Here is a 25515-nt window from a genome sequence, read left to right as displayed (position 1 = left end):
GTACAAAATAAGTCTCCTCGGACCTGTTCCACAAAGCCGTCTTAGCACTAAGACGATTGTAACTCCCATACCTTAACATAGGCTTATGATACACATAGTGCTAAGATGGCTTTATGCAATGGACCCCTGGTTCCCATTCCAGTCATGTCCCTAAAATGGGGATTGGTCGCCTACAATGGCTGCAGAGTATGTCCCGTTCTCTCGTGGCTTACCAGTATGGCTGACATCCAATTTTATCTAGTTTTTTTAGCATTATGCACTCACACTATCAACCACATGTTGGCTGTTCCAAAAAGTTTCTACCATTCTATTTACGTTTAATCGATCTGTATATTTTTTATAGCTCTTTAATGAAATGTAATATTCGGCATGTACAGTTATAGAAATAAGCCTTTACAATTTTAGTCATATGAACATTTTTTCATATATATGTATATGTTTGATAAATTTTACAAATGTTTGAATAATTATTGAAGCATCAATGTCATATTTCCATTTTAAGTTTACATGTAGAGAGATGTGGCAGTGCATTATTATCCTGCCCTATACGTAACACTAACCTGTACAAATAAGTTTTAGACTCATTGGAAGCATTAGTGGTATAGAGGCCGGAGTATACATTACCTTCATCCTGTGTGGTTCTTGACACTCACACACTCAGGCCTACCATAGATATCTGTGTATGGATAAAAAATGATTGCAATGTCCACATTATTTTACTAATTTGTACGTAAAAACATTGACAAGTGTCATTGTTTGATGATTTTGAACGTGTTTACTATCTGCATCAAATACGATAATAATCAGGGTTAGAAATTGGCACTCGTTCTATAGTCCTTGCCAAACTGCCCAATAGTTAAGTTGTCATAAGGTCTAATTAAAATTTGCCATTTTTAAGGGTTTTATGATATGATATAATTTTGAGGACTAGTGGACTAAAAATGTTACTTTCTGTCGCTGATAATAATAATTCCCTTCATATTGCACCAAATTCCAATAACCAAATATACTAATAGATTACATTCTCAGCTCCCTTGGGTGTATACAACCCACACAGCCTTTTTAGCCACGAGTATTTTTTTGTTCACAGTTCCATCTCATCCATCTCCCATCCTATTAGAAGCCTTTTTTCTTCCCCTAGAATTCATTATGCAAAAAAGTAGCCTTGATAAGTGTTGCTGCTTATTTAGATATTCCTTAAATCTAGATTTTCTTTTGTTTGATGCAGATATTGTAGTAATATTTGTGTACAGATGGTGCTTTTTTCACCATTTTTTGTAGGCAAAGATGTTTTTGGACATGTCATTTTTTTTGTCCATATTAAAGGAAACTTCTATTTTACTCATCATCTTGCTAATACTAGTTTGTAGTTCCCAATATTCTGTTTATTTTGTGATTGCTGTGAAACACTGACACCTTATTTGTTTGCTGTACCAGATACTAGAAAAAAAGCAAAAGCATGAACAACAGGTTTGTATGAGACCTAATGGTAACTCACCTTCCATACCCTCAGCATGGAGCATACTACCTTACCATTGTTCATACTTCTCATGCAGGGCCTTGATTTTCGAAATGACCTTAGCTCTAAGATTACCGTAAAGTTATCAAAAGGAAATCGTAGACTATTTTTGAAACTATCGTAGCCTTAAGATATCGTAAGAATGTCATAAATCTAAGATAGCCTTATAGCTGTTGTAAGTTTATTTTATCTTCCTCCAAGATGGCGGCATACCTTTTCAAACATATAATCTGCTTTACGTTGAAACACTGACTTTTCATTTTGTTGAACTGTGATTCAAATTGACGCCAAATACATGAAAAACTCATCAAAGATTTCTCCTCAGAATTTTCACCACATAACTATGGTGTCAATAGCCTAAAATATAATACAGTAAACTATGGTTATAACAAACTCAAAGGGACCCCTTATTGAAGTTCGTTATAACCGTTTATTATAAGCATATACAATGTATTCAGCATATACTCAGCAAATCCCTGAGACAAAAATCTCAGTTTGTTATATCCATCAGTTCATTATAAGCGTGTTCGTTATAAACGTAGTGTACTGAATCTATCTTAGTCTATGCTGAAAGGAGAATGAAACACAGGTTTTTGAAAATGTATCTTATCGTAAATTTAGGATATCTTATCTTTGAACGTAAGTTGTTCAGATTGATCTTAGCTAAGATTGTTCCGAAAATCAAGACCCAGACTCAGAAACACCAGTTACCTCCCTTTGTGTTGTCATTTCCTGGGGTGTTGGAATAGTGTTGGAATATGTTCCTTCTCTGTTTGTAATCACATTGCAGCAGTGTTTTAAACTTATTTGAAAATTTGACCCATCCTGAGAGGATATTTTGTAATTATGAAATGTAATTGTTGAAAATATATAATTTTGTGTTAAATTTTTTAGGAAAGATTGCTGACTGTTAAAACTTAAAGTCATTTGAAAATCATTCATTTCTACCAATCAACCTCAGTCCCTTCTTTCAGTAAACTGAGAGTTCTCTCCCCTTAGTATACTAGGTCATTGTTCAATCTCAAGGAAACAAATTTAATTGCAGGTATATTTGATTTTACATGTGAGTTATAATTCGATAATTGTGGATCAATTAGATATCCCTAGAGAGGTATTCTAAGTTTCTGAAATGCTCTGTTGAAAGTTTATTTTCTTGGTTTTATTGATAATTGAATCTCAAATCATTGTTATGCATTTTAAAATTCTTTTGAAGCTTGTTCTTGTTGTTGCGGGGCGGTCGGGTAGCCTAGTGGTTAAAGCGTTCGCTCGTCACGCCGAAGACCCGGGTTCGATTCCCGACATGGGTACAATGTGTGAAGCCCATTTCTGGTGTCCCCCGCCGTGATATTGCTGGAATATTGCTAAAAGCGGCGTAAAGCCATACTCACTCACTAACTCACTCTTGTTGTTGCATTCTGGAAGTATGAACAATGTAAACCTTATAGTCAAAGGCATATTCATCAGTTTCAAACACACTTTACTCAATTGATTAAAACATAATGATACAAATAATCGCAAATTGATATAGCAATTAACAAATACTGTAAATTTGGAAAGTTTTGCGCCATGAAATGCGAATCGCTGACAACTTCATCTGAGATAACCGAAGATGAAAGATATGTTTATTTTTTATAAGTAGGAAACGGCATAATAAAATGGTAACTCAGTGTTTATTAAAACTATAGATGTGTTATTGCAGTTAACAAGGGAGGTTGGAGTAGCGTGTTTATCTAACAGTATCGAAAGCGTGGCGTATGTCGGGACTACTCAGTGTTTTCGCAGTACCTTCCTGTTCGCAAAACTTTCCAGATTTACAGAAAGCGCTTTGATGCATGGATGATGCATTTATGGATGCATGTTCAAGCATGAATGCTGTGTGTGCTTGCCAGTTTAGTTGGTCTTTATGCATGGTGATTGATTATTGACATGTGAAAATAAATCATGAATATTAGGTACAATAAATCATGAACTTAATGGGAAAAAATTGCGTGTTCCTTTCTCGCATTGATGAAGGACATACAAAGTGCATATTTGGACACAAGTTTATCAAGCAGTTTTGACAGCCACCAACCATTTGTGGTTGTGTCTTTGTTCTTTGTAACTATAATCTAATGATTACAAGCAAAACACTGCTCACCCACGTAGTAAGAATGTACAGTACAGCCAAGATAGCAAATGCTGTTATTCAACGGAACTGCTATCACCCCATGCTATGTCATGGAATTCTAAATTTAGTCTTGGTGTTATCTTGGTGCTAATGCTAAACAAAGATCTGAGGACATTCCATTACAGGTCATGTCAGACTGACCTGTCCTATCTGTTTTGAATATATCAAACTGGAAATTGTGGGAGGGGATAGTTAAGTGGTTAAAGTGCTTACGCGATACTCCAAGGCTCGGGTTTAATTCCCCAATGACTACAATGTGTGAAGCCCATTTTGGCTGTAATATTGCTGGAATATTGCTAATAGCAGCAAAACCCATACTCACTCATTCACCCACACACACAAGGTGTAGACACTGCCTGTTGTGTCCTAGCCTTGAGAAAGTTGACACTGACTGGCAATGTTGGTACCTTTGATTGGTATGCTGTAGCAATCTAACAATAAAAGACTTCCCTATCACAGGGACATTGTCTCATTCATGAGGCGCTGATCACAACATCTCAATAACTAAACTGGGTGCACACAGGTGCCCAGTCGTCTAAGGTGCCGCAATTCCCCGTGCAGAGTTTGTCCTTTGGCTTTCCTTTGCCAGAAACCTACAATCGTGGCTTCAAATCCCGGTTAATCATATTTCTAGGTTTGTCAGCACCATACCTGTGAATCACTTTGGGCTTTCTTCCCACATCAAGCTGAGACACTGTGATATCACTGGAATACTGTTCAAAGCAGCATTAACCCAACTCACTCACTGTAACTAAACTGAACATGGAAACATCTTGTGGAGTATAGCCTCTCTTCATGACAATAGAAAATAATGGCATATCTTCATATAGTAAATAAATGATGGAGTTACAGCGAGAGTGATCACCAGGACAAGTCATCCAAGTCTTTGTTTGCTGGTGATCTTGAGAATGTCCGCTGGTCTGTGTATAGTATTTAACTTTTCTAAGATGGTATTTTTATACCTGCAGTGTCAGAAATTGGCACTTGTCCTGTTGTCCTTGCCAAGGTGCCCAATAGGTAAGGTATCATAAGGACTGGCATACCTTTGTCAGTTTTAAGGGTTTTGTTTAGTTATCGTTATAAGGACTAGTGGACTAAAAATGTTAGTTTCTACCGCTGTACCTGTCATGTATTCCAACTGTCAAAAAAGAAAGAAGAGTTAAAAAATTCATTTTCTTTTGCAAGGCGCATTTGTACACTACCTGACCAAATTAACAATTCACTATTAAGGTTTATGGGGAAAATACTCACTATGTTAACATTATTTCATAAATGTATATATATATATATATATATATAATTAATAGTATGTAACTTTTTCAAATTTTGGCAACATATGGAAAATGTCAACATGTCATAATTTCTCTATGATAGTATGCAGATTTTCTTAAGCAAATTAATATAAATGTGGCGCTACTCTGATTCACTTTAGCTGTAAGGAATACACTTTTTGTATGATATATTTTTCCATACATTTAACTATTTGACTTTAAGTGTGTGATTGTTGAAGGCACAGACTGACTTAAAATATGTCAGCAGACATCATATTATCCAGGATTTCAATATTAAAGAGATCCTGGTCTGTCTAACGTTCCGTAGAACCTGTGAAGATCCGGGTTAGAATGGTCCTCAGCAGCCCATGCTTGCCCTAAAGGCGACCATGCTTGTTATAAGAGGCGACTAACCAGATCGGGTGGTCAGGGTCGCTGACTTGGTTGATGCATGTCATCGCATCCCAATTGCGTGGGTCGATGCTCATGATGTCAATCGCTGGCTTGTCTGATTCAGACTCAATTATTTATGGACCATTTTTTTTTCTTATGACTAGTTAATCCATCCCATTAACTATAGCCACATGAAAAGATTGGGTCTTCTTGAACTTCTTTTGAGTAGTATAGATAAGTTGAGCCGTTGCAGTGCTCCAGCATCCATCGTACATCCACATCACTTCTGCTGACATGTATGGTTTTTGTATCACTTGAAGAATACTTGATGGGATGGTACCAAATTTTGTCAATGGAAGGTGAAGGTTGAGAGACATAAAAATCAGTAATTGTCCACAAGGACAACACAAGCCATAACTGACGAGTCTGGTTTTCAGGAGATGATAACAAATATTGATGTAAACACATGTCAAATTTGATGATTAGGTAAATTTATATGTACTTATGCAGTCTAAGGTCACATGATTGCTGCACAGGTAGAGTATCCACAGTGGAGCAAAATCTGAATGGATTTGGGGTAAATGTTTTGGTAGGTAAATAGAGCAAGAATTGATGATAATGCATGCTGTTTAAGAAGTAAATTCAACTTTAAATAATAGCCAAACATTGTTACAGCTGGTTTGTTTTCCAAGAAACCTTTAGACATTTTCTCAGAATATGTTTAGAATCTATTGCATGTCTAAAGTAAGCAATTACCACAGTTTTATACCAAATTTCCTATGATGGAAATCTGCTGCAAGTTTACGTCCTTGACTGGCAACATTACCTGTGTGAGAAATGACCAATAGTATATCATCTAAGTCTCATTAATCAAATTCACCTACTTATGTATAGTCCCTGACTGAAAATCCTTAGATATAGATGAGTTTGACATATGTAGATCTAACCTAAGTGCTGTGACATGTAGAATACCTGTGCAATTTCGTGAAAGTCAGATCTTTTACCCCGATTTGATACCTCTCTGTCAAGATCGGAGAAACACTAAGGTAATGTCGGATAAACTTTGACCAATCAAAATGAAGTTCTTATCAGTATTTGTACCAATCGTTGAATTAGTTCTCATCTTTCTAAAATTGGGGCGGTCGGGTAGCCTAGTGGTTAAAGCGTTCGCTCGTCACGCCGAAGACCCGGGTTCGATTCCCGACATGGGTACAATGTGTGAAGCCCATTTCTGGTGTCCCCCGCCGTGATATTGCTGGAATATTGATAAAAGCGGCGTAAAACCATACTCACTCACTCACTTTCTAAAATTACAACCCGACTCTACATTCGGAATCTTGTCAACAAATATCTTTACTGCCTCTGTCAACTGATTCAAATTTTTTAGTCAGAACAAAATATGCCCCACACAAAACATCATGTTTTCTTGGCAGTATAACCTTTTTGGCGGAGATGCTCTCAGAAATGACAGGATGTTTTTCTATTCACAATATAGAGTGGCCTTTATTATTTTCCATTCAGAACTGTCTGTTTACATTTGTTTTCAAGATGCAAAAATCAAACTTGTTGCTCTGAATCGCTTGCTTCTACTGAGAATTTACAGTGATTATAATGGAAGGTTTGTCAGTGCTTGAAAGAAGGAGATGTCACATTAGAGTATCTGATCTGATTTTATGAGATTGAAGACCTACTAAAACAGCTGACTTTGAAACTAACCCTCTGCCTTGTGGAATGAAACAAAACAGATACAGTGAATGTGAATTCAAATTCATAACATAGATTTGATAAACTATTTAGCACTTGCATATTACATTGTTTGATTGAAATTGAAATATACAATGAATTATTATTGATTGTAGATTTGTATACTCAGCTACAAAAGTTACTGTGATCATACCAGTTTATGATAACTGAAAATCATGATTATGATGATTATGATGATTTTGACTCAGTGGATTTACAAAATTTTCAATCTTGACTGAAGCACTGGGCAAGACTGACCAGTGTTTTTTTATGGAATTTTTAATGAATAGTGTTGTAAAGAAGAAATCACCTTGTCTTATCCCTTCTCTTTCCCTTACAAACAGCCTGAATATTGAATGGTTAATGAAAATAACCTAACAATTTATAAATTGTGTAGGGAAAACAGTAATTGTTTGGCAGAATTTTAAATTTTGAATTTTGAATCTTTATCAAAATGATTTTATGCCTATCGTGCCCAAATAAACACTATTTTAAGAGTTCTTTTTAATATATACATCATAATCATAATATGATGAGTACATGATCATTGTAACTTTTGTTGTTGAGTATATTTTGAAGATTTTGAAAATTTTTCATCACAGTTAAATTTGGCACGCCGAAAAAGCTTCAAACGAAACATGTCGGGGCTGAGTATGACAGTGAGTACAAAGAAAGGAAAGACGGACGTGTTTGCCGTAGAGACGGGTTATATTAGTTCACTGTGTCTTATATACACATGGCATTTCCTTGCTTGTTCAAAGTTAGACTGATATGTGTTTGGTTCCTTTACCTACCTGGTCGTACACGACATACAATCAAGGTGGTGCGTGTGATATATTCACCTTAGAAGATAGTCTCACTTAACCATATCATTCATGAAATTATTCATTGTGTTAGGTTAAATGATTTAAGAATTCAAAATGACAGTTTTTACATTTAACACACATTGGCACACATTTATGTTATTTATGAAAAGGTGGCATGCTCACAGTCGTGTTGCTTATATGAAAGCAACAATTATTTGAAAATATGTTCTGTCAACAAATTTGTTTTCAATTGCCATTCAAAATAAGAATAAGTATTCATTTCTAATATTTTGTGTTAACTTCTCTGTATAAAAAAACTTTCTACATGCAAGAAAAATTATATTTTTTCACATCTTTTAAAGGTTAGAGTGTAGAGATCAATAACCAAACTCATTAAAAAGAAACCCACAGACTTTTGAATCCATTGAATTAAAGCCTTTTGGGATTTTGAATTTGGAATGCAGTTAATTTTGATTGAGGTGGGTGTGGTTGTGTGTTGACAGGTTGGGTGGTTGTGAGGGGGAGGTGGGGTGTTGCAGCATCTAAATTAAAACAGATTTTGAAACCTTGTCTGATCTGGAGGTCTGTGTAGTTGACCGATATTATGTTATATTATGAGAGAGAGAGAGAGAGAGAGGGAGAGAGCATTCTACCTCACCCCACCCCACGTCACCCCACCTCACCCCACCCCACCTCACCCCACCCCACCTCACCCCACCTCACCCCACCCCACCCCACCTCACCTCACCTCACCTCACCTCACGTGTGTCTAGTCAGCTAATGTAAAGAGGCTGTGTATAGCACACACAAGTGAAATAAGCAGCCTTAATCCGTGCAAGAAATGTGCCATCCGTCACCTGACGTTGAAGCTGCTTGTAGAGCACATGTCAAACGAGAATCCTTGCGGTAGACTGAGAGCTCGTTGGTCTCAGTTGGGAGTACCATAGAGGCTTAAAGTAGTTGATCCCAGATTCTTTTACTCTAGCATCAAAGCTCCATGATGCTAGGCTCCTCCTTAATTTTGAGCACTAATCATACAAATGTTTGTTTTTAAATTTTATGCTTACCAATTGGAATTTTAGAAAAATTCTGAACATGAAATCCAACGTTTTAGTGATTTTTTTTTTTCATGAAAGTTTTTGCAATATTTTAGTCGACTGCTATTGAAATACTCTTGACTGTTAGTCATCTGTTTGGTTGTATAAATACTATGGATAAGGTATCCATAAGATACTGTCGATAAATGGCAGTCTTGAAACAGTGTGCTCTTGCTTATAACAAGCCCTAAATAGGGGTTGTTGGTGTAAATTCTTAACTGCTTTAGATAATGTCCTTGCTCCCTATAAGGTATTCACTTTTTTTGGTTCATAATGTTTTGTGTTTGGTTTTGTGTGTTTTGTTGACTCTACTGTATCCTTCCCGAGGCAAGGGAGTTAACTGACTCGTTAGTCCAGCCAAATAATAACTCCATAATTCCAGCCTAGTTTGTAAAGGGTGGAAAGTGGATTTTTACAGTCAGTTAACTCCCTTGCCTCGGGAAGATGTACTGTATCATATATCATGCTTCATTTCTATCACTATTGGTATCATGTCTATAAACTGGGGATTTGTCCCCTGTAGCCTATGCTTGTTGTTAGAGGCAGCTAAGATATTGAACTGGACCCTGGAGTGTTATGATAGCTTTGTGGAACGGACCCCTGGTGGTTTCCGGACTCCAGTTTCTGTCCCCAGGACTATAGTCTGGAAGGTAATGTAAGGTACCGACGTTTACTACAATATCTGAAAAACTATTGGACCTACTCCAGTCAAAGTTGGTATGAGATTATTAAACAGTCATACATCATTGGATATTACATTACTGTTTGTTTAGCTAATCACGGACGTTGAGACGCCCAATGCTAACACCGTATTCGTGCCGCTGTGATTCCCGTGCACCCTTTCGAGTTGAGTTGATTGGTTCAGCTGTGTCATATGGCCCTGTGACGCAGGGGTGGCATTATGCAAATGGCTGTTTCAATGAATGCTCATTCCACCGGTGACGAACAGGTCTGGTTGTTGATGAAATATAGTGATAGCTGAATAAACAGATTTTTTATTCATGCACCGATTGTCTTTAAATGTAATATCCAGTTATGTATGACTGTTTAATAATCTCATACCAACTTTGACTGGAGTAGGTCCAATAGTTTTTCAGATATTGTAGTAAATGTCGGTACCTTAAATTACCTTCCAGACTATATATTGATGTTGAAAAATATGACTAAACTGCAGATGGTCAGACTCTGTGACTTATTTAATTGTGGGACATTGCTCATCATATCAACCACAGGTCTGTCTGACTCCGACACGATTATTTAAAGGCTGCAGTGATATAGCTGAAATATTGCTGACTGTGGCGTAGTACAACAACACGTCACATGTAGGATATGTTTTTACTTTCTGTATTAATTATTGAGTTTTAGTATAAGGTCTCTTGCTGTATGTAATTTTTTATATTTTTAGAGAAGGTTATGTAAATCTAAAAAAATATCAATGCAAATTGGAAGAAGCATTTTCTCATATAGCTTTGTATAATGATGTTCAGATGAATCACTCAAGTGAGAAATGAGTGAGGTATGAGACCTTTCTTTGACCCAACAGAATTGCAAATCTTTTTATTATGAATTTCAAATACCGGTACTTTTAGAATTTGTAATGAAGTTACCTAAAGTGATGATGATAATAATAATAATGATAATAATAATAATAATAATAATAATAATAATAATAATAATAATAATAATAATAACAAGAACAGTAATAACTAATGATAAATTTTGTCTAAAAACTTCAAAACATATACATATATGTTTGTAAACATTACATATATATCAATACAGGTATTATTAACATGTGCCTTGAAACATATACCTACATTTAAAACTACTAACATCATCTGCTTTTCCTGACTAATATACTAATCTATATACTCTCTCATTATTGACTGTCTGTCAGTGTTCCCTGCTGAACGCAAGCCTTAAGCTCAAGCTGCCTTCTTGGGGTTCCGCTGTTGTGCCCTCTGCCACTTCTTCAGTAAGGAGGGACAGAACTAGTGATTGGATGGGCACAATGGTGGCTGAATATGAATTGCACTTGAATGGCAATCTCTTTAAAATCATGTTTTTACTCCGTTAAGATATCTCCATGCATGAAGATCTGTAGATGCCTCTAACGTGGTTGCATCAGGTGGACTATTTCTACAGGAAAACACAGCAGAGGCTTCATATTTCTCAGAACGAGTGAGCTAAGGATTCAAACATGAATATCTGATTTCTGCAATTCATAAATGACTGATCAGGAAGTTCCAAATGCAAAAAAATAAAGCTGCACTATTGTGTTATTGTGGATAATTTATACATGCTGTCGTTTCTAAGAGGCCATGTAAACCATTTGTGTTTTGTGGAGTTTTTCTTTTGCTGAGATCAATATTTCTAAATTTGGGTAGTAAAAATATATACCAAATCATTTTAGAAATGTGACATCCTAGGCATCCTTCATTTGGATTGTGTGATCAAGGTTGGTTCAGGGTTTACCTCCTTTGGTGGCGTCTTCAGGTCTTCATGCAGACAGGTATCTCATCGGAGTACAGTATCTGTCAGCCATTCACACCATTGACCTCCAGTTTGTCTGATCCAGGCTTGAATACATGACATGTCACTGTAATGTTGCTGTAATACTGCTGACTACTGCTAAAAAAACGTAAGAAAAATCACCCAGGAATTGACCCGAGGATCTGCATAGTCTGTGCAGTCTATAACAATAGTAGGGGTGGAAAGTTGCATGTGGCGTTAAGTACATGTATAAAGTTGGCGTGGTGCATTGATGAATGCACCTACAGCCTGATCTCCATGTGCTCCGAACACCACACCACCATAGACCCCTGTCCTGAATCACACGCCACTCATCCTCTGTTCAATGGGAATGGATTCTTCAGTTGTGCGATGAACGCCACCCAGAACGAGGTGTTCACTCCAATTTTTCATAAGTTCTTTTAGCAGTATGTCGTAATATAATGATAGTCTATACTCAAGATTCAGCATTGTAAATGTCCTGTTAGGTGTGAAAATTTGACTGATAATTGTCTGTATACAAGAGAGTAACAACTGATAGATATGTCATGACAAACGGAGTGAAAAGTTCCTTTTTGCCCCAAACTGTCCAGTTGCCATATACTAGACCTAGTTATCAGTAGATGGATGAATAGGGCTGTACTGATACCCTTTGTTAAGCAATACATAAACATGAGTTGATACAGTACAATAAGTGACACACTCCGGGTAGAATTGGTCTTCAGCAACCCATTCTTGCTGTAAAAGGCGACTATGCTTGTTGTTAGAGGCGACTAACAGGATCGGGTGGTCAGGCATGCTGACATGGTTGATGCATGTGATCGTATTCCAATTGTGTGAATCGATGCTCATGATGTCAATGACCGGATTGTCTGGTCCAGACTTAATTATTTACAGACTCCCGTCATATAGCTTGAAATTTGCTGAGTGAAGTGTTGAACAAACAAACAAACAATAAGTGACAACTTGACACTTGTCACTTTAAGATTCACCTGTTGGGATCCCGGGGAAGACGCTAGATCCCCAGCAATCTGCTTGTCGTAAGAGGCGACTGAATGGTCAGACTCTGTGACTTGGTTGATGCATGTCATCATATCCCAATTGCGTGGATCAATGTTCATGATGTCAGTCACTGGATTGTTGAGTCCAGACTTGATTATTTACAGACCACTGTCACATAGCTGGAATAGAATGTAGTATTAAACAACAAACAAGCAAACATGGCACAACATGTCAGGGAAATCAGGGAATACTTCAGAGAATTGTTACAGCCCTATGCATGATGGATTAAACTCTAAAGCTATATTCTTTATTCCTGGGTGTAGAGTCAGTGTCCGAAATAACTGCTTGCGTGCCTGCCGGAAGCTGGTAACTTCTCTGTCGGGCTGCATGAAACTTTCCTCCATCCGCCAGACTGCCTGGCTAAGTTTAAGACTACTTACGTATTCAGTTTTATTATGACTCCTTGCAGATTCTCAAGGAATTGTTTGCATTATTTCAGCTGAATCAAGATGCGACTTTTCAATTTTTTAAATTTTTGAATGCGGGCAACTTTGAAGATGGGGAGGCAACATTTATGGGTCACCTTCCCGGCTGTCTTGTTGGATTTTAAAATTATTTCAAACACTGTATGGAGTGTATTGGTTGCTGAATGAACATAAAATAATAAAGAGAGGACATAAAGAAAGGATGGGGTATGGTGACAATCTTTTGGCCTCTAGATCTGCTTGATGAGGGACACTTGTAGAGAATGTTATGGAAGGTTTTATATGGGTTCAGATGAATGTTCAGTTACACATTTGCCTGTTTTGGACTTCAAACCAAACCAAAGATAGAAGTAAATCTAAAATGCTGACTTTCAGTTATCAGGAAGCTTATTTCTTATGTTTGGACATGAACAAGTCTTTGACCCAGGCTGATTTCATAGTTGTTGGTAGAGACAGAAATGTATTGGGCAAACTTCGTCTCGGGTCATAGACTTGCTTGTACTCATTGTTAGATGAGAAACATACATCCTATCCATTTTTGCATGTACCTCTCGTGTTATATATCCAAAACTTGCAAATGAGATAAAAAAGCATAGTTGTGGGTAACATGAACCCTTATTATAACTGCCATAACAATATTTGAAAATTTTCCCTTCTTTTCACATTTCTAGTGGGCCAAAAAGCGACTTGTCATAGCTTGTCCTTTGATAAAGTATTGATGTGTGTTCCTTATATAGTTCATATCAGAGCTTGAAATCATGTTTTCCATTTGCTGACTAACTTTTAATGTTGATACAACCTCTTTAGAATGACTTAACTTAATTCAACAATTCACATACTAAAAACGTTATGTTATGAAAATGACGTACAAATATTTTCTTGAATTTCGTTAGAATCAGTATGCCAAGGATAAAGGATGTTGCTTAAACTCTTGTTCCATACCACAAGTGTCAGCCTTGTTAGACACTGATGAATGTAGTCTCTCTGACAGACTTTTCTGTCTCCAGGGAACCTCCAATGTTTGTGGGGTGGGGCGTCTTTTGGCAGCAGTGATGGAGGCCATGTGCCACCCCGCCATCAAGCTCACCAACATCATGCCCATCAACTGTGAGCCCGAGGCAGAAGAGATACTACGCCGGCAATCACTCTGCATGGACGACAACACCAACAGCGCTGCCCGACTCGGGGAGATGCACAAATACCCGCTCCTGGCCAGTCATATGAGTTACAGAATGGAGGTAAGAGACTTTTTTTCTGTAGACCCAAGTCTGAATTTTGACTCTGTGAATACTGAGATAAATATCTGTAACTGTATTTACTTGGTGGTGGTATGTGGTCCTGTGCACAGCACACAGGTCACAGGTCACAAGTCAGATGAAGCAGTTTACATCATGGAGAGTCTATTGATGGGTGACTGTTACGGCAGCTCATGAGAGTTATTAGGGCTTTAGTCCTGCCCCACTCTGAAACACATGTGGTGTCTCCTTGGACAAGTGACTTTCTTCAAAATGTACCTCTGTTCACCAAGCAGTTAATGGGTACCCGGTAGGATGAGATGGCAATGTGGTTGTTAACCTTCTAGCACCTTACAGGCAGCTTGGGTTGTAGACTCCCAAGGGAGCTGAGAATGATTGTTGAGTGCACACTGATTCATTGACCGGGGTATTAGTAACTCTTTGAGCATGCATGTGGTGTGGAAATATCCACAATATAAATGGCATTTTATTAAATTGTTACAGGATTGGGTAGCCTAGTGGTTAAAGTGTTCGCTTGTCACTTGCCCGGGTTCGATACCCCACATAGGTACATTGTGTGAAGCCCATTTCTGGTGTCCCTCAGCATGATCTTCCTGGAATATTGCTAATAGTGGCATTAAACCTGTCTAACCCACTTTATTGTTATTTCTGATGAAGATGAAGATGAAGATGGTGATTCCAATGATCTCTTGTTTCAGATTGACAGCATCACTGGCGGCAGTCACATCTCCTTCAAGGAGGTGCTGGACCGTCTCCTGCTCATAGTGGCGCTCCCTGTCAGGCAGGCATTAAGCAAGGAGAAGTCTGTCTTCCCATCTTCACTTGTTGCTAATACATGTGCACTGCTCGTAACCATCATCAGTGAACTTGCCGCGTCCTCCACTGGATTGGAAGTTGGTGTAATTTGATTTGATGTTGTCATAGATGTGGCTTTGGTGGACCAGTTTTGTATGTATCATTTGGTTCATCTGATGAACAGGCTTAGTATATGAGGCACCCAAAGAAATTTAGTTATGGTTTTATCATATGCACGGTTTCTTATTTTTTTGCCTAGTCACTATCACTAGGTACCAAAAGAAAATGCATATGATTTCATTGTATGCAGTTTCTTTTGTAATATAGTTCATCGATGAACAGTTTTTAGTACGTTTGGTTTGAAGAAAAAGTTTTGTTTTGAGGCAAGGTGTTTACTCACTATCGTCATTGTCAGTTAATTTGTCTGTTTCTGGCTTAAATTCTAAAGAGACAGTCAAGACCATTTCTGGTGTTCCCTGCTGAGATAGTGCTGGAATATTGCTTAACACGGCGTAAAACCATACTCACTCACTCACTCTAAACAGACAGCTACGATATGGTGGTAAAATTGGTTAAACTCAACAGTAATTGTGAAATTCCTTTGAATGACATCACTCAAAAAAGTCCTTTTGTATTGTATTGTGTTTTACTGACATTTGCAACCATTTTTCAACATCTTTGGTAACTCAACCTAATGGCATTTGATATTCATTTTTCATGCTCTTCAAAGTTTTAAAAAAATGGAGCAGAATTACTTTAATTTCTCGATGATAATCATAACATTAATCAAAATTTTACAAATCAATGTCCAAAAATATTTTTGAAAAAAGTGTATTTCATACACTTCCCTCTACCCTCAACAGATTGACCTGAGTACCACATCGCGCCCAATGCTTGTGACGCCGAACCGATTCACACGTACAAGTCAGAGTGCCTACTGGAATGCTGGGAATGGAAGTCCAGATGCTGTGGCTTTCACAGTTGACCGGCCAGGCATCGTGGTGGCCGGAGTGTGTGTGTACGGAGGCGGAGGACATTACGAGTATGAGGTGGAACTTCTGGATGAGGTAGGAAGAGAAATACTTATGCAGTGTTTGAATTTAAGCATAAGCATAAAGGGTCGTGGTCAAAGCCCTCATGTTGAAAACAGTCGCTTCCATCCGAAAAGCGCTAGTCACATGATAATGTTCACTATCACTGCTCATTGATTTGGCGTAGTTATTATGAATATACTGCATGGCAAAGGATTGTGGGGCCTCTGGGGTAGGATGGCTCCACAGTACCGTTGCTCTTTGTTAAAAGCTAACTCCAAAAAGGATTGGGTGGCCATTATGTGTGGCCTGGTTGTACTGTAAATTCACCTGTGTATGCCTTTACGTCCTCACAACCCAACAATCGACTGACAATGTCAGACACCAAAGCACATGTCTTTGGCCAAGGACTCCTTCCGTGCTGCGCAGTTGGTCTTCCTGTCACGGGCAGTTGGTCTCTCTGTGACTTGTTCCTCTTCCGGGTTACGGGGGTGGTCGGGTAGCCTAGTGGTTAAAACGTTCGCTCGTCACGCCGAAGACCCGATTCCTGACATGGGTACAATGTGTGAAGCCCATTTCTGATGTCCCCCGCCGTGATATTGCTGGAATATTGCTAAAAGCGGCGTAAAGCCATTCTCTCCTTCACTCTTCCGGGTTACTTATTTGTCAACATATATCTTTGGTCAGTGTAGTCTTATAGCACTTATAATGTTGACAGTTATGTTTTACGTCGATACAAGCATGCTAAGTTAACATTTACAATACTATTGTAATCTGATGATATGGTTGAAATGATGTTATTCCTGGTTTGACAGAATGTTGTCATGGTGACATCCAGGGATGCTGCAAGAAAGATTATTCTTTTGGTGTGTTTGTGTGTTATCCTCTACTCTCTGAGCTCATGGGCAAACTAAAACCCTGGTAGTATGATGTCATTTAAAAATGAGAAACATAGATGACTGTTGGCGTGATGTCATCTTTGCAGCAGGGTGAAGGTCAAGAAGACGTGTCACACACACAGCGGTGGAACAGTCTGGAGATTGTCCGTGGAGCATACTCCCCTGAGGACTGTGTGAACGACATTGCAGAGATCAAGTTTGATAGGCCAGTTCCCATCAAGGTATGCTCAAAGACAACTACTTCTTCATCCAGTGATGGACTGTAGCGTCCATAGTAGACTCTGAATTGTTCTTTCTTTTGACATGTTGAATAATGTATGGGGATTGACAGAACGAAGAAACTGTACTTATTTCTATGTCAGTACTTGTGTAACCTTGGCAGAACCGGTCCCTATCAGGGGTTTATCTATAGCCTGCTCAGGGGCCGATATTTGCAGTCTGCAGTAAATGTCAGTAAAAATTCCTAAATTGAAACTGCAATTTCTGATATCCTGCTGTTGTGGTTGTATCTTAAGTGATGGCTTGGTCAAGGTGATTCCTATTTCACTGATAGCAGGACCAATATAAAGAAGAAGAAGATGTAATGCTGAGCCATAATTTTTTGCATGGAATGCAATGTTAACATACCTCTGAATTTAGGAAAATAAGATCTGTAAGATCTTTAACAAAAATCCCAATTTTGAACAAAATAACTATCTATTCCCAATTTCACTGCTGAAGGCACTTAGTTTAGGATTCTAGATAAGTGGCTGCTGGTTGCCTATGGTTATCACTAAGATTATAGAGTGATGGTTACCACTTCAGTGACCACTAAGAGTTGAGAGCCCCCCAAAAGGTTTTGGAGAGAGTACATCCTGTTCAGACAATGCTCAGGTCCAGAATAAGAAGCAGTCTATTCTATATTGATGTGTTTTTGATTTTGATCAGGTATGTTTTATTATGAAATCTGATATACCGAACTTTTCTCATTGTTAGATGTCTGCAGCATTAAACAACTCTCATTCACGGATATTTTGTTGTGTTTTTATTATCCTTTCATTCTCAATCAAATTTCATTTGTTTTTGACTTCAGGAAGGAGTGAAGTACGCAGTCAAACTCCGCAACCATGGCCCCAGGACCCTGAATGGTGATGGTGGAATGAGCAAGGTGAAATGTTCAGATGGAACGACCTTCACCTTCACTGCATGTTCACTGAGCAGCAATGGCACCAATCACATGAGAGGACAGATTCCGCAGATCCTCTATTACAGGTGAAACACAGCTTCATTGTAATTCCTTAAACATGTAGGATAGCACTGAAATCTAAATGAAGTGACCTCTGGAGTGTTTGTCAGATCTGTTCGGAGAGAGGCATCGAAATGGAGTAAACAGAATTTTTCAGAGTGTTATTTCTCAATTTTGTCGACTAAAACTGGATTTTGCGTGAGACCAGCAGTTATATCATCGCCAGCTGCTAAAGGGATGGAGTGAGATGTTATACAGTGAGATCATGTTGACCAGAAGTTTATTAACATGAATAGTATGTCATTTAGGATTACTGCATACGCCATATTACCATATTTGACGTAATAAGCACCCAGGCGCTCTCAAAATTAGAAATTGGGGGCTCTTATTAGAATATTATTTCGGTGAAAAAAAAAAAAAATTTGAGTTGCAAGATAAATTTTGTGGTTTATGCTGACAGCATATAAATGACAGATATACTTTTCCAGAATTTAATTGCCCATAATTGAGGGTGCATATAACACACGAGTGCGTATTACACGCAAATAAATCAATCTTTTGTACATTGATCAATCAGAAGGACTTGAGGTAATCGATTCACTGTAGTAAAATTTTGAATTAATGTGATTTGGAAGGCGGCATGACAATATGGATCTGTGCTCTCTTGCCTTCTCTACCACGGGTTTCTCTGGTCCAGGGCCACTTTCCACAACGTGATAACTGGGCTGGGACTGTTGGATGTCAGTGGTAGCGTGCGAGATTTAGTTGTGTCTGAGAACGGAGATCACTTTTTGGAACGGGGCCCAGGTTTCCATTCCACAAAGCAATCTTAGTGCTAAGATGATCATAACTGTATGTCAAAGTATGGGAGGTATGGTCTTCTGAGCACAGAGATCACTTTGTGGAACTTTTGTAAGTCAGGGTAAAACCCTGCACACATGATGGATTCCATGATTCATGATACAATGGCTGCTGTGTTTCTAATACACATTCAAAGCAACAGCTAATGGACCCAATATTCCCTTTACTAAGTCACATTTATTTTTTTATATATTTGAGACATGATTGTTATTAAGATCACCATTCACACGTACTGAAATGTCCCGGAGATTTCAAGGCTTTAAGTTGTTTTACAATGATACAAGATGTTAAATACAACAAGTGTTTCCCTTACTGCATGTCCTTGTTATTCCTTCCACCAGTGTATGTCCTGTTGACTGCGCTGTGAGTGACAGTTAGATGTGTGTGTCCTGTTGACTGCGCTGTGAGTGACAGCTAGATGTGTATATCCTGTTGACTGCGCTGTGAGTGACAGCTAGATGTGTATGTCCTGTTGACTGCGCTGTGAGTGACAGCTAGATGTGTATGTCCTGTTGACTGTGCTGTGAGTGACAGTTAGATGTGTGTGTCCTGTTGACTGCGCTGTGAGTGACAGCTAGATGTGTATATCCTGTTGACTGCGCTGTGAGTGACAGCTAGATGTGTATGTCCTGTTGACTGCGCTGTGAGTGACAGCTAGATGTGTATGTCCTGTTGACTGCGCTGTGACTGACAGCTAGATGTGTATGTCCTGTTGACTGTGCTGTGAGTGACAGTTAGATGTGTGTGTCCTGTTGACTGCGCTGTGAGTGACAGCTAGATGTGTATATCCTGTTGACTGCGCTGTGAGTGACAGCTAGATGTGTATGTCCTGTTGACTGCGCTGTGAGTGACAGCTAGATGTGTATGTCCTGTTGACTGCGCTGTGAGTGACAGCTAGATGTGTATGTCCTGTTGACTGCGCTGTGAGTGACATCTAGATGTGTATGTCCTGTTGACTGCGCTGTGAGTGACAGCTAGATGTGTATGTCCTGTTGACTGCGCTGTGAGTGACAGCTAGATGTGTATGTCCTGTTGACTGCGCTGTGAGTGACAGCAAGATGTGTATGTCCTGTTGACTGTCCTGTGACTGACATCTAGATGTGTATGTCCTGTTGACTGTCCTGTGAGTGACAGCTGGATGTGTATGTCCTGTTGCCTGTACTGTGAGTGACAGCTAGATGTTTATATTCCAGTGCCCCCCAGGATGGAGAACACTATCACCAGACCACCAAGAACCTGGCGGAGCTTCAGGCCAGGAAGAATGCCATTGACATCACTGGCGCCATCTGTAGGATGACTACAGACCTCCTTCACCGATCACACTCCATGCATGGTAAGTCTCTGACAGCAATAAAAACTTACTGTTTTTGTCCACTAGCCCTTATAATGCTAACATAATCAATACCCTTAGAAATGGCTAATTTCTTCTAGTCGTTATGATACCTTAACTATTGGGCAGTTAACTACAGGACTAGTGCCAATTTCTAATGCAGCCTCACAGAACATGTGTCCAATATCGCTCCTGGGGGTGCCTTTTCACATCTTTGTAGCTGTGATGCATAGATATTTTGATCAATTGTTCCACCCCTAATCTCTACCCTGCTGTCATCTTGGAGTACAACTGGTGAGTGGGGATTGGTGGCCATAATCATCAGACTTGTTAACTGTGCTCCAGAAGTAGCGTTAGTGACATCAGATGAGTGTTAGTGTCTGAATGTGTCAATATGGGCAACCACATACTATCAGTGGTTGCCAAGCTATGGAAATCACAAGTTGAAAATGAACTTGTCAGATGCATATCCAATGACCTCTGTTTTGATTTATGTTAATGGTGCAATTAGTAGCTGTCTCTCAACTGACATAACAATATAACTGTTTCATTTGTAGAATATTCTTCATGTTGATGACTCTCGGTTCTGTCAGTGTTCTATCTGATATCATGTGACATGCTTGTCTGTCGTGAACACCAGGTAGTTGTGTACACTACATTGCAGCAACAAATGATTTGTATCACAGTCTGTCCCTCAAACTGAGACCACTATCCCGACCATGGCTCTTAGCATCATTTTTAGTAGAATTTAGTGTTACAGTCAACTATGGTTATAACGAACTCAAGGGCGGTCGGGTAACCTAGTGGTTTAAGCGTTCACTCGTCACGCCGAAGACCCGGGTTCGATTCCCGACAGGGGTACAATGTGTGAAGCCCATTTCTGGTGTCCCCCGCCGTGATATTGCTGGAATATTGCTAAAAGCGGCGTAACACCAAACTCACTCACTCACTATAACGAACTCAAAGGGACTATTGATTTTTGTTTGTTATGACGGTAGTACTTTATAAGCATATATACAGAATATGTCCGGGACAACAAACAAATAGTTTGTAAAGCCCGTCAGTTGTTATAAGCGTAGTTTGCTGTATGTTATGGACTATTATTAGCTGAGCTTACTGGACAGAACAGAATTTTACTTGACTCTAGTTTCGGTTTAGTGGCTAAAGTCACAGAGTGGTGTCACAGAGTGGTGTCACAGAGTGGTGTCACAGAGTGGTATCATAGCGATGAGATTTTCTTGTCATTTCTGAGATTTGACCCCTATGATGTTTGTGTTTCAGCGGAGGAGGTGTGTGATGTTATTGGGAAGTCCCATCTCTTCTCATCCCTGCTTCCCCTGTCGCTGGCCTATGTTGGACCTGTCGCTGCACAGGACCCCAGGGTAAGGACCACATCTACTTGCAAGAACCTTCACCATATCTCTACATTTCACACATAAGGGATGACTTTCTTGACTGACCCTCAGCCTGTGAGGACCTAGGTTTGAATAGGTCACAAACAATCTATTGCTTTTGGAAGATTACTTAAAGTCTACTAATTTCGATCTGATGGTCAGGATCATGACTTGGATGATTTGTGTCGTGGTAACCTAATGAAGTGGGACATTGCTCCACTGGTTTCTCTGGCCAAGACTTGATTGTTCAAAGGCCTCCATGAACTAGCCATGAACTAGCTCAAATATTGCTTACTAAGGCATACAACTAGAAACAAAGAAACAAATCCAATCACAGTACTATCAAGAATATGGTAGGATGATACCATGGAACTATGTTGCCAGAGTGTGGCAGGTAAGGTCAGTGGAGGGTTCCCTTTGCTCAAACCCTGAAGGGATTCCTCGGCAGAATCAGTCTATAGCGCTTCATGACCCATAAATTTTGTTTACCCATCTTCAAAGTTACCTGCCTGCATTAGGACTGCATTGAGAAATCACGAAAAATAAGAGACAAATCACGTCATGATTCAGTTGAAATAATGCAAAAAAACTACTTGAGAATCTATGAGGAGTTATTATAGAACTGTATACGTAGGTAGTCCTAAAATCAACTGACAGTCGGGCAGGTGGAGGAAAATGTCATGCAGTTTGACCGAAAAGTTACCAGCCCTAAGAGGCGGGCAGGCAGTTATTTCAGACACTGCTCCATGCAGAGCAGGCTTAAATAAGTGTGTTAAAATCTCCAGCCTGAAAATTGTACCCTGACAACATGGATCATTGTTTTTCTGGTCTTCTTGGAGCTATCTGGATTATTTACAGGTTGCCATGATAATGATGAATGTGGTGCAAAATAATGATAATGATAATAATAAATGGTTATTTGTAATGCCCTCTAGTCCATCCGTTGAAGCAGGGTCAAATCATGAACACAATTATTATTCCAGTCAAAAGATCAGTGTGCACTTGATTTTCTTTCTCTGCTCCCTGGGAGTATATGACCCAAGCTGGCACTGGAAGGTTGATAATAACACTTCTCACTCCCTTTGCTCAAAATGTTTATGGATATTGACCTGTCGCTCTCACATTTGAATCTACATGACAGTTATCTCCCTTGTGTTGTAGGGGGCAGTGCAGGTGCTGTACCTGATCCAGGAGATTCTGCCAGCAGTCGTGACTCTCACCAAGAACCTGGTGCCGCTACCACTCAGCAACTCGGCCGTGTTTGACTCCAGCGTGGTGGACAACAGCCAGAGCACCACCTCCCAGCACTACGCTGTCGTGGAGAGTGAGCACCCGTACAAGCCGGCCACTGTCGCCAACTACAAGGTAGGGTCTCTACATGCATGGTATGAACTATTACAAAAATCGAGAAATACAGAAACATGTCTTTGTAAGAACCAATTAAACTTGGGAATGGGTAATATTAATGAATGTTTATATGACTGTACCCTCAATCTGGGTCATTGCTCATGCTGCCAATTACTGGTTTGTCTAACCCAGACTCAATTATTAACGTGGGCGTGGATGACCAGGTGTCTAAGGTGCCGCAATTTGCTTTGCAGAGTTGCATCCCTTGGGCATTCCATAAACCTATGATTGTGGGTTCTAATCCTGGTTCAGCTCGATTATGTTTCTAGGTTTGTCAGTACCATACTCATGCTTGTGGGTTTCATCAAAGTGGTAAATGTCTAAGACGCTCACTCACTCACTCACTCACTCACTCACCCCACCCACTCACTCACTCACTCACTCACTCACCCCACTCACTCACTCACTCACTCACTCACTCACTCACTCACCCATATCCATATATAGACTTCACATATCCGTGGTGAACTAATAACTTGTTGTAAGAGGCGACTAACGGGATCAGGTGCACTTGATTGATGCATGTCATCGTATCCCAGTTTCGTAGATTGATGCTTATGATGTCTATCACTGGATTTTCTGGTCCAGACTCTATTATTTACAGACTGCTGTCATATATATAGCTGGGATATTGCTGAGTGCAGGATTAAACAAACAAACAAACAAACAAACACTTGAAATACTTGAAATACTTGAAATACTTACCAGTGTGATTTGGTCCTGTGATATTTTCTTCAACTGACAAGTTTAACTGCACTGGATACTTTACTGACGTTTGTGTACATCAGGTGGAGTTCCCGCCCTGTGTCAGGTGGATTGTGTTGGAGTTTGACCCCCAAAGTGCCACAGCTCAAGTTGAGGACTCGCTGCAGTTGTATGTGCAGGGCAGAGGTCAGGGGGAGACAACTCTAGCCAAGGTGACAGGGGTCACGACCTGTGATGACCAGGACATCAAACTAACTCACTGGCCAGTTCTTAAGAGATTCTATGGTCACAACAACTGGCCCAAACAGGCAGTCATACTCCCAGGTAAGATGCAGACCTGGGCCCACTTGCACAAAGCGATCTTAGCGCTAAGATGATCTTAACTCCCATACTTTAACATAGGCTTACAATAGTCGTAGCGCTAAGATCGCTTTGTGCAAATGGGCCCTGGAAATATATTATTAAAGCATTGTCGAATGATCTGATTTCAGTGGTCTATGCCAAATGTTATGCAGTGGGGTAGCCAAGCAAGTAATGTGTTCATTCAGTACACAAAATCCCTGGTTTTATTCTTGATATGGGTACGAGGAATTTCATATTACATTTCAAAACATGACATCATTTATGAGGTGACTTTCCCAAAGTACTGATGTCAGGACTAAACTAGGTTTGTTGCTGTAACAGAAACCTGTTTGTTATCCCTTGACACAAAGTGGAAGGGGGACATAGGAATGGATGCGGTGTGGTCCGTCCACCCATCACATTTCGTTTCCGGATCAGAACTAAGAAACCATGAGAGATATCTTTACCAAACTTGAAACTTGGCACTAAGATCGGTCTAGTGGTGAACTGGTGTCTTTGATAGTTCGATATTTATTTTTTAAAATTTCTTTTGAGGTTCCTTGTCAACGACTTTGATTGGACTGAAAATGGAGGTAGCACTCCTTTCCAGAGTAAATCTTAAAACGTACAATAATTGGCACATAGATATATCTAGTGGTAAACTGGTGTCTTTTGATAGTTTGGGATTTTTTTAAATCATAATTTTTCGAGTTTCCATAGCAACGACTTTGAAATAGACTGAAAATGGTAGTAGTGCTTGTTTTCGGAGGGCTAATGCCTTGCACACAACCAGACATGTCATATTGGCAGGGGATATGAGTATTTCATGCTTGTTTCTTTGTTGGCATCATGCATTGATTTTTGTCCAGGCAATGAGGTGGTGTTTTCCCTGGAGACAGCCTCCGACTATGTGAAGGATGAGAAGGCATCATTCTATGGCTTCAAGTGTACAGTCATTGGGTATGAGCTGGCTTCTAAGCCAGAGGAGGTGAGAATACCTGATGATTTTTTATCACACTGTGCTTTATATACCAAGAATAAATGTAGGGATACAATGTCTGTCTGCAGAATGTTTGTGGATTAGCTAGAAATAATTCCTGAAGATGATGAAATGAATCCAATTGAATAAGCATTATGATGATGATGATGATGGTAATGATGGTAATGATAAATAATTCTTGATCACGATGATCTGAATCCAATCAATCAAATATGCCTGATGATGATGGTGGTGATGATGATGATGGTGATGATGATGATGATGATGGTAATGATA

The 25515-nt window shown here is 39.3% G+C and overlaps 1 protein-coding gene across 1 annotated transcript in view; it reads left to right on the top strand.

The window, feature by feature from the left end:
- Window positions 1-25515, top strand: part of LOC139449803 (E3 ubiquitin-protein ligase MYCBP2-like) — a 129005-nt gene that overhangs the window by 48277 nt on the left and 55213 nt on the right. The window contains exons 35-46 of the mRNA XM_071231339.1: window positions 1438-1470; window positions 7696-7752; window positions 14002-14232; window positions 14949-15149; window positions 15909-16112; window positions 17062-17196; window positions 18048-18226; window positions 20255-20394; window positions 21673-21773; window positions 22947-23150; window positions 23981-24221; window positions 25109-25227. Coding sequence (XP_071087440.1) covers window positions 1438-1470; window positions 7696-7752; window positions 14002-14232; window positions 14949-15149; window positions 15909-16112; window positions 17062-17196; window positions 18048-18226; window positions 20255-20394; window positions 21673-21773; window positions 22947-23150; window positions 23981-24221; window positions 25109-25227 — 1845 coding nt within the window. The remainder of the gene's footprint in view (window positions 1-1437; window positions 1471-7695; window positions 7753-14001; window positions 14233-14948; window positions 15150-15908; window positions 16113-17061; window positions 17197-18047; window positions 18227-20254; window positions 20395-21672; window positions 21774-22946; window positions 23151-23980; window positions 24222-25108; window positions 25228-25515) is intronic.

Source organism: Haliotis cracherodii, unplaced genomic scaffold, assembly GCF_022045235.1.
Source record: "Haliotis cracherodii isolate W230 unplaced genomic scaffold, xgHalCrac1.p SCAF_8, whole genome shotgun sequence".
In the NCBI taxonomy this organism is placed as follows: domain Eukaryota; kingdom Metazoa; phylum Mollusca; class Gastropoda; order Lepetellida; family Haliotidae; genus Haliotis; species Haliotis cracherodii.
This window is presented reverse-complemented; position numbering and strand designations above follow the sequence as displayed.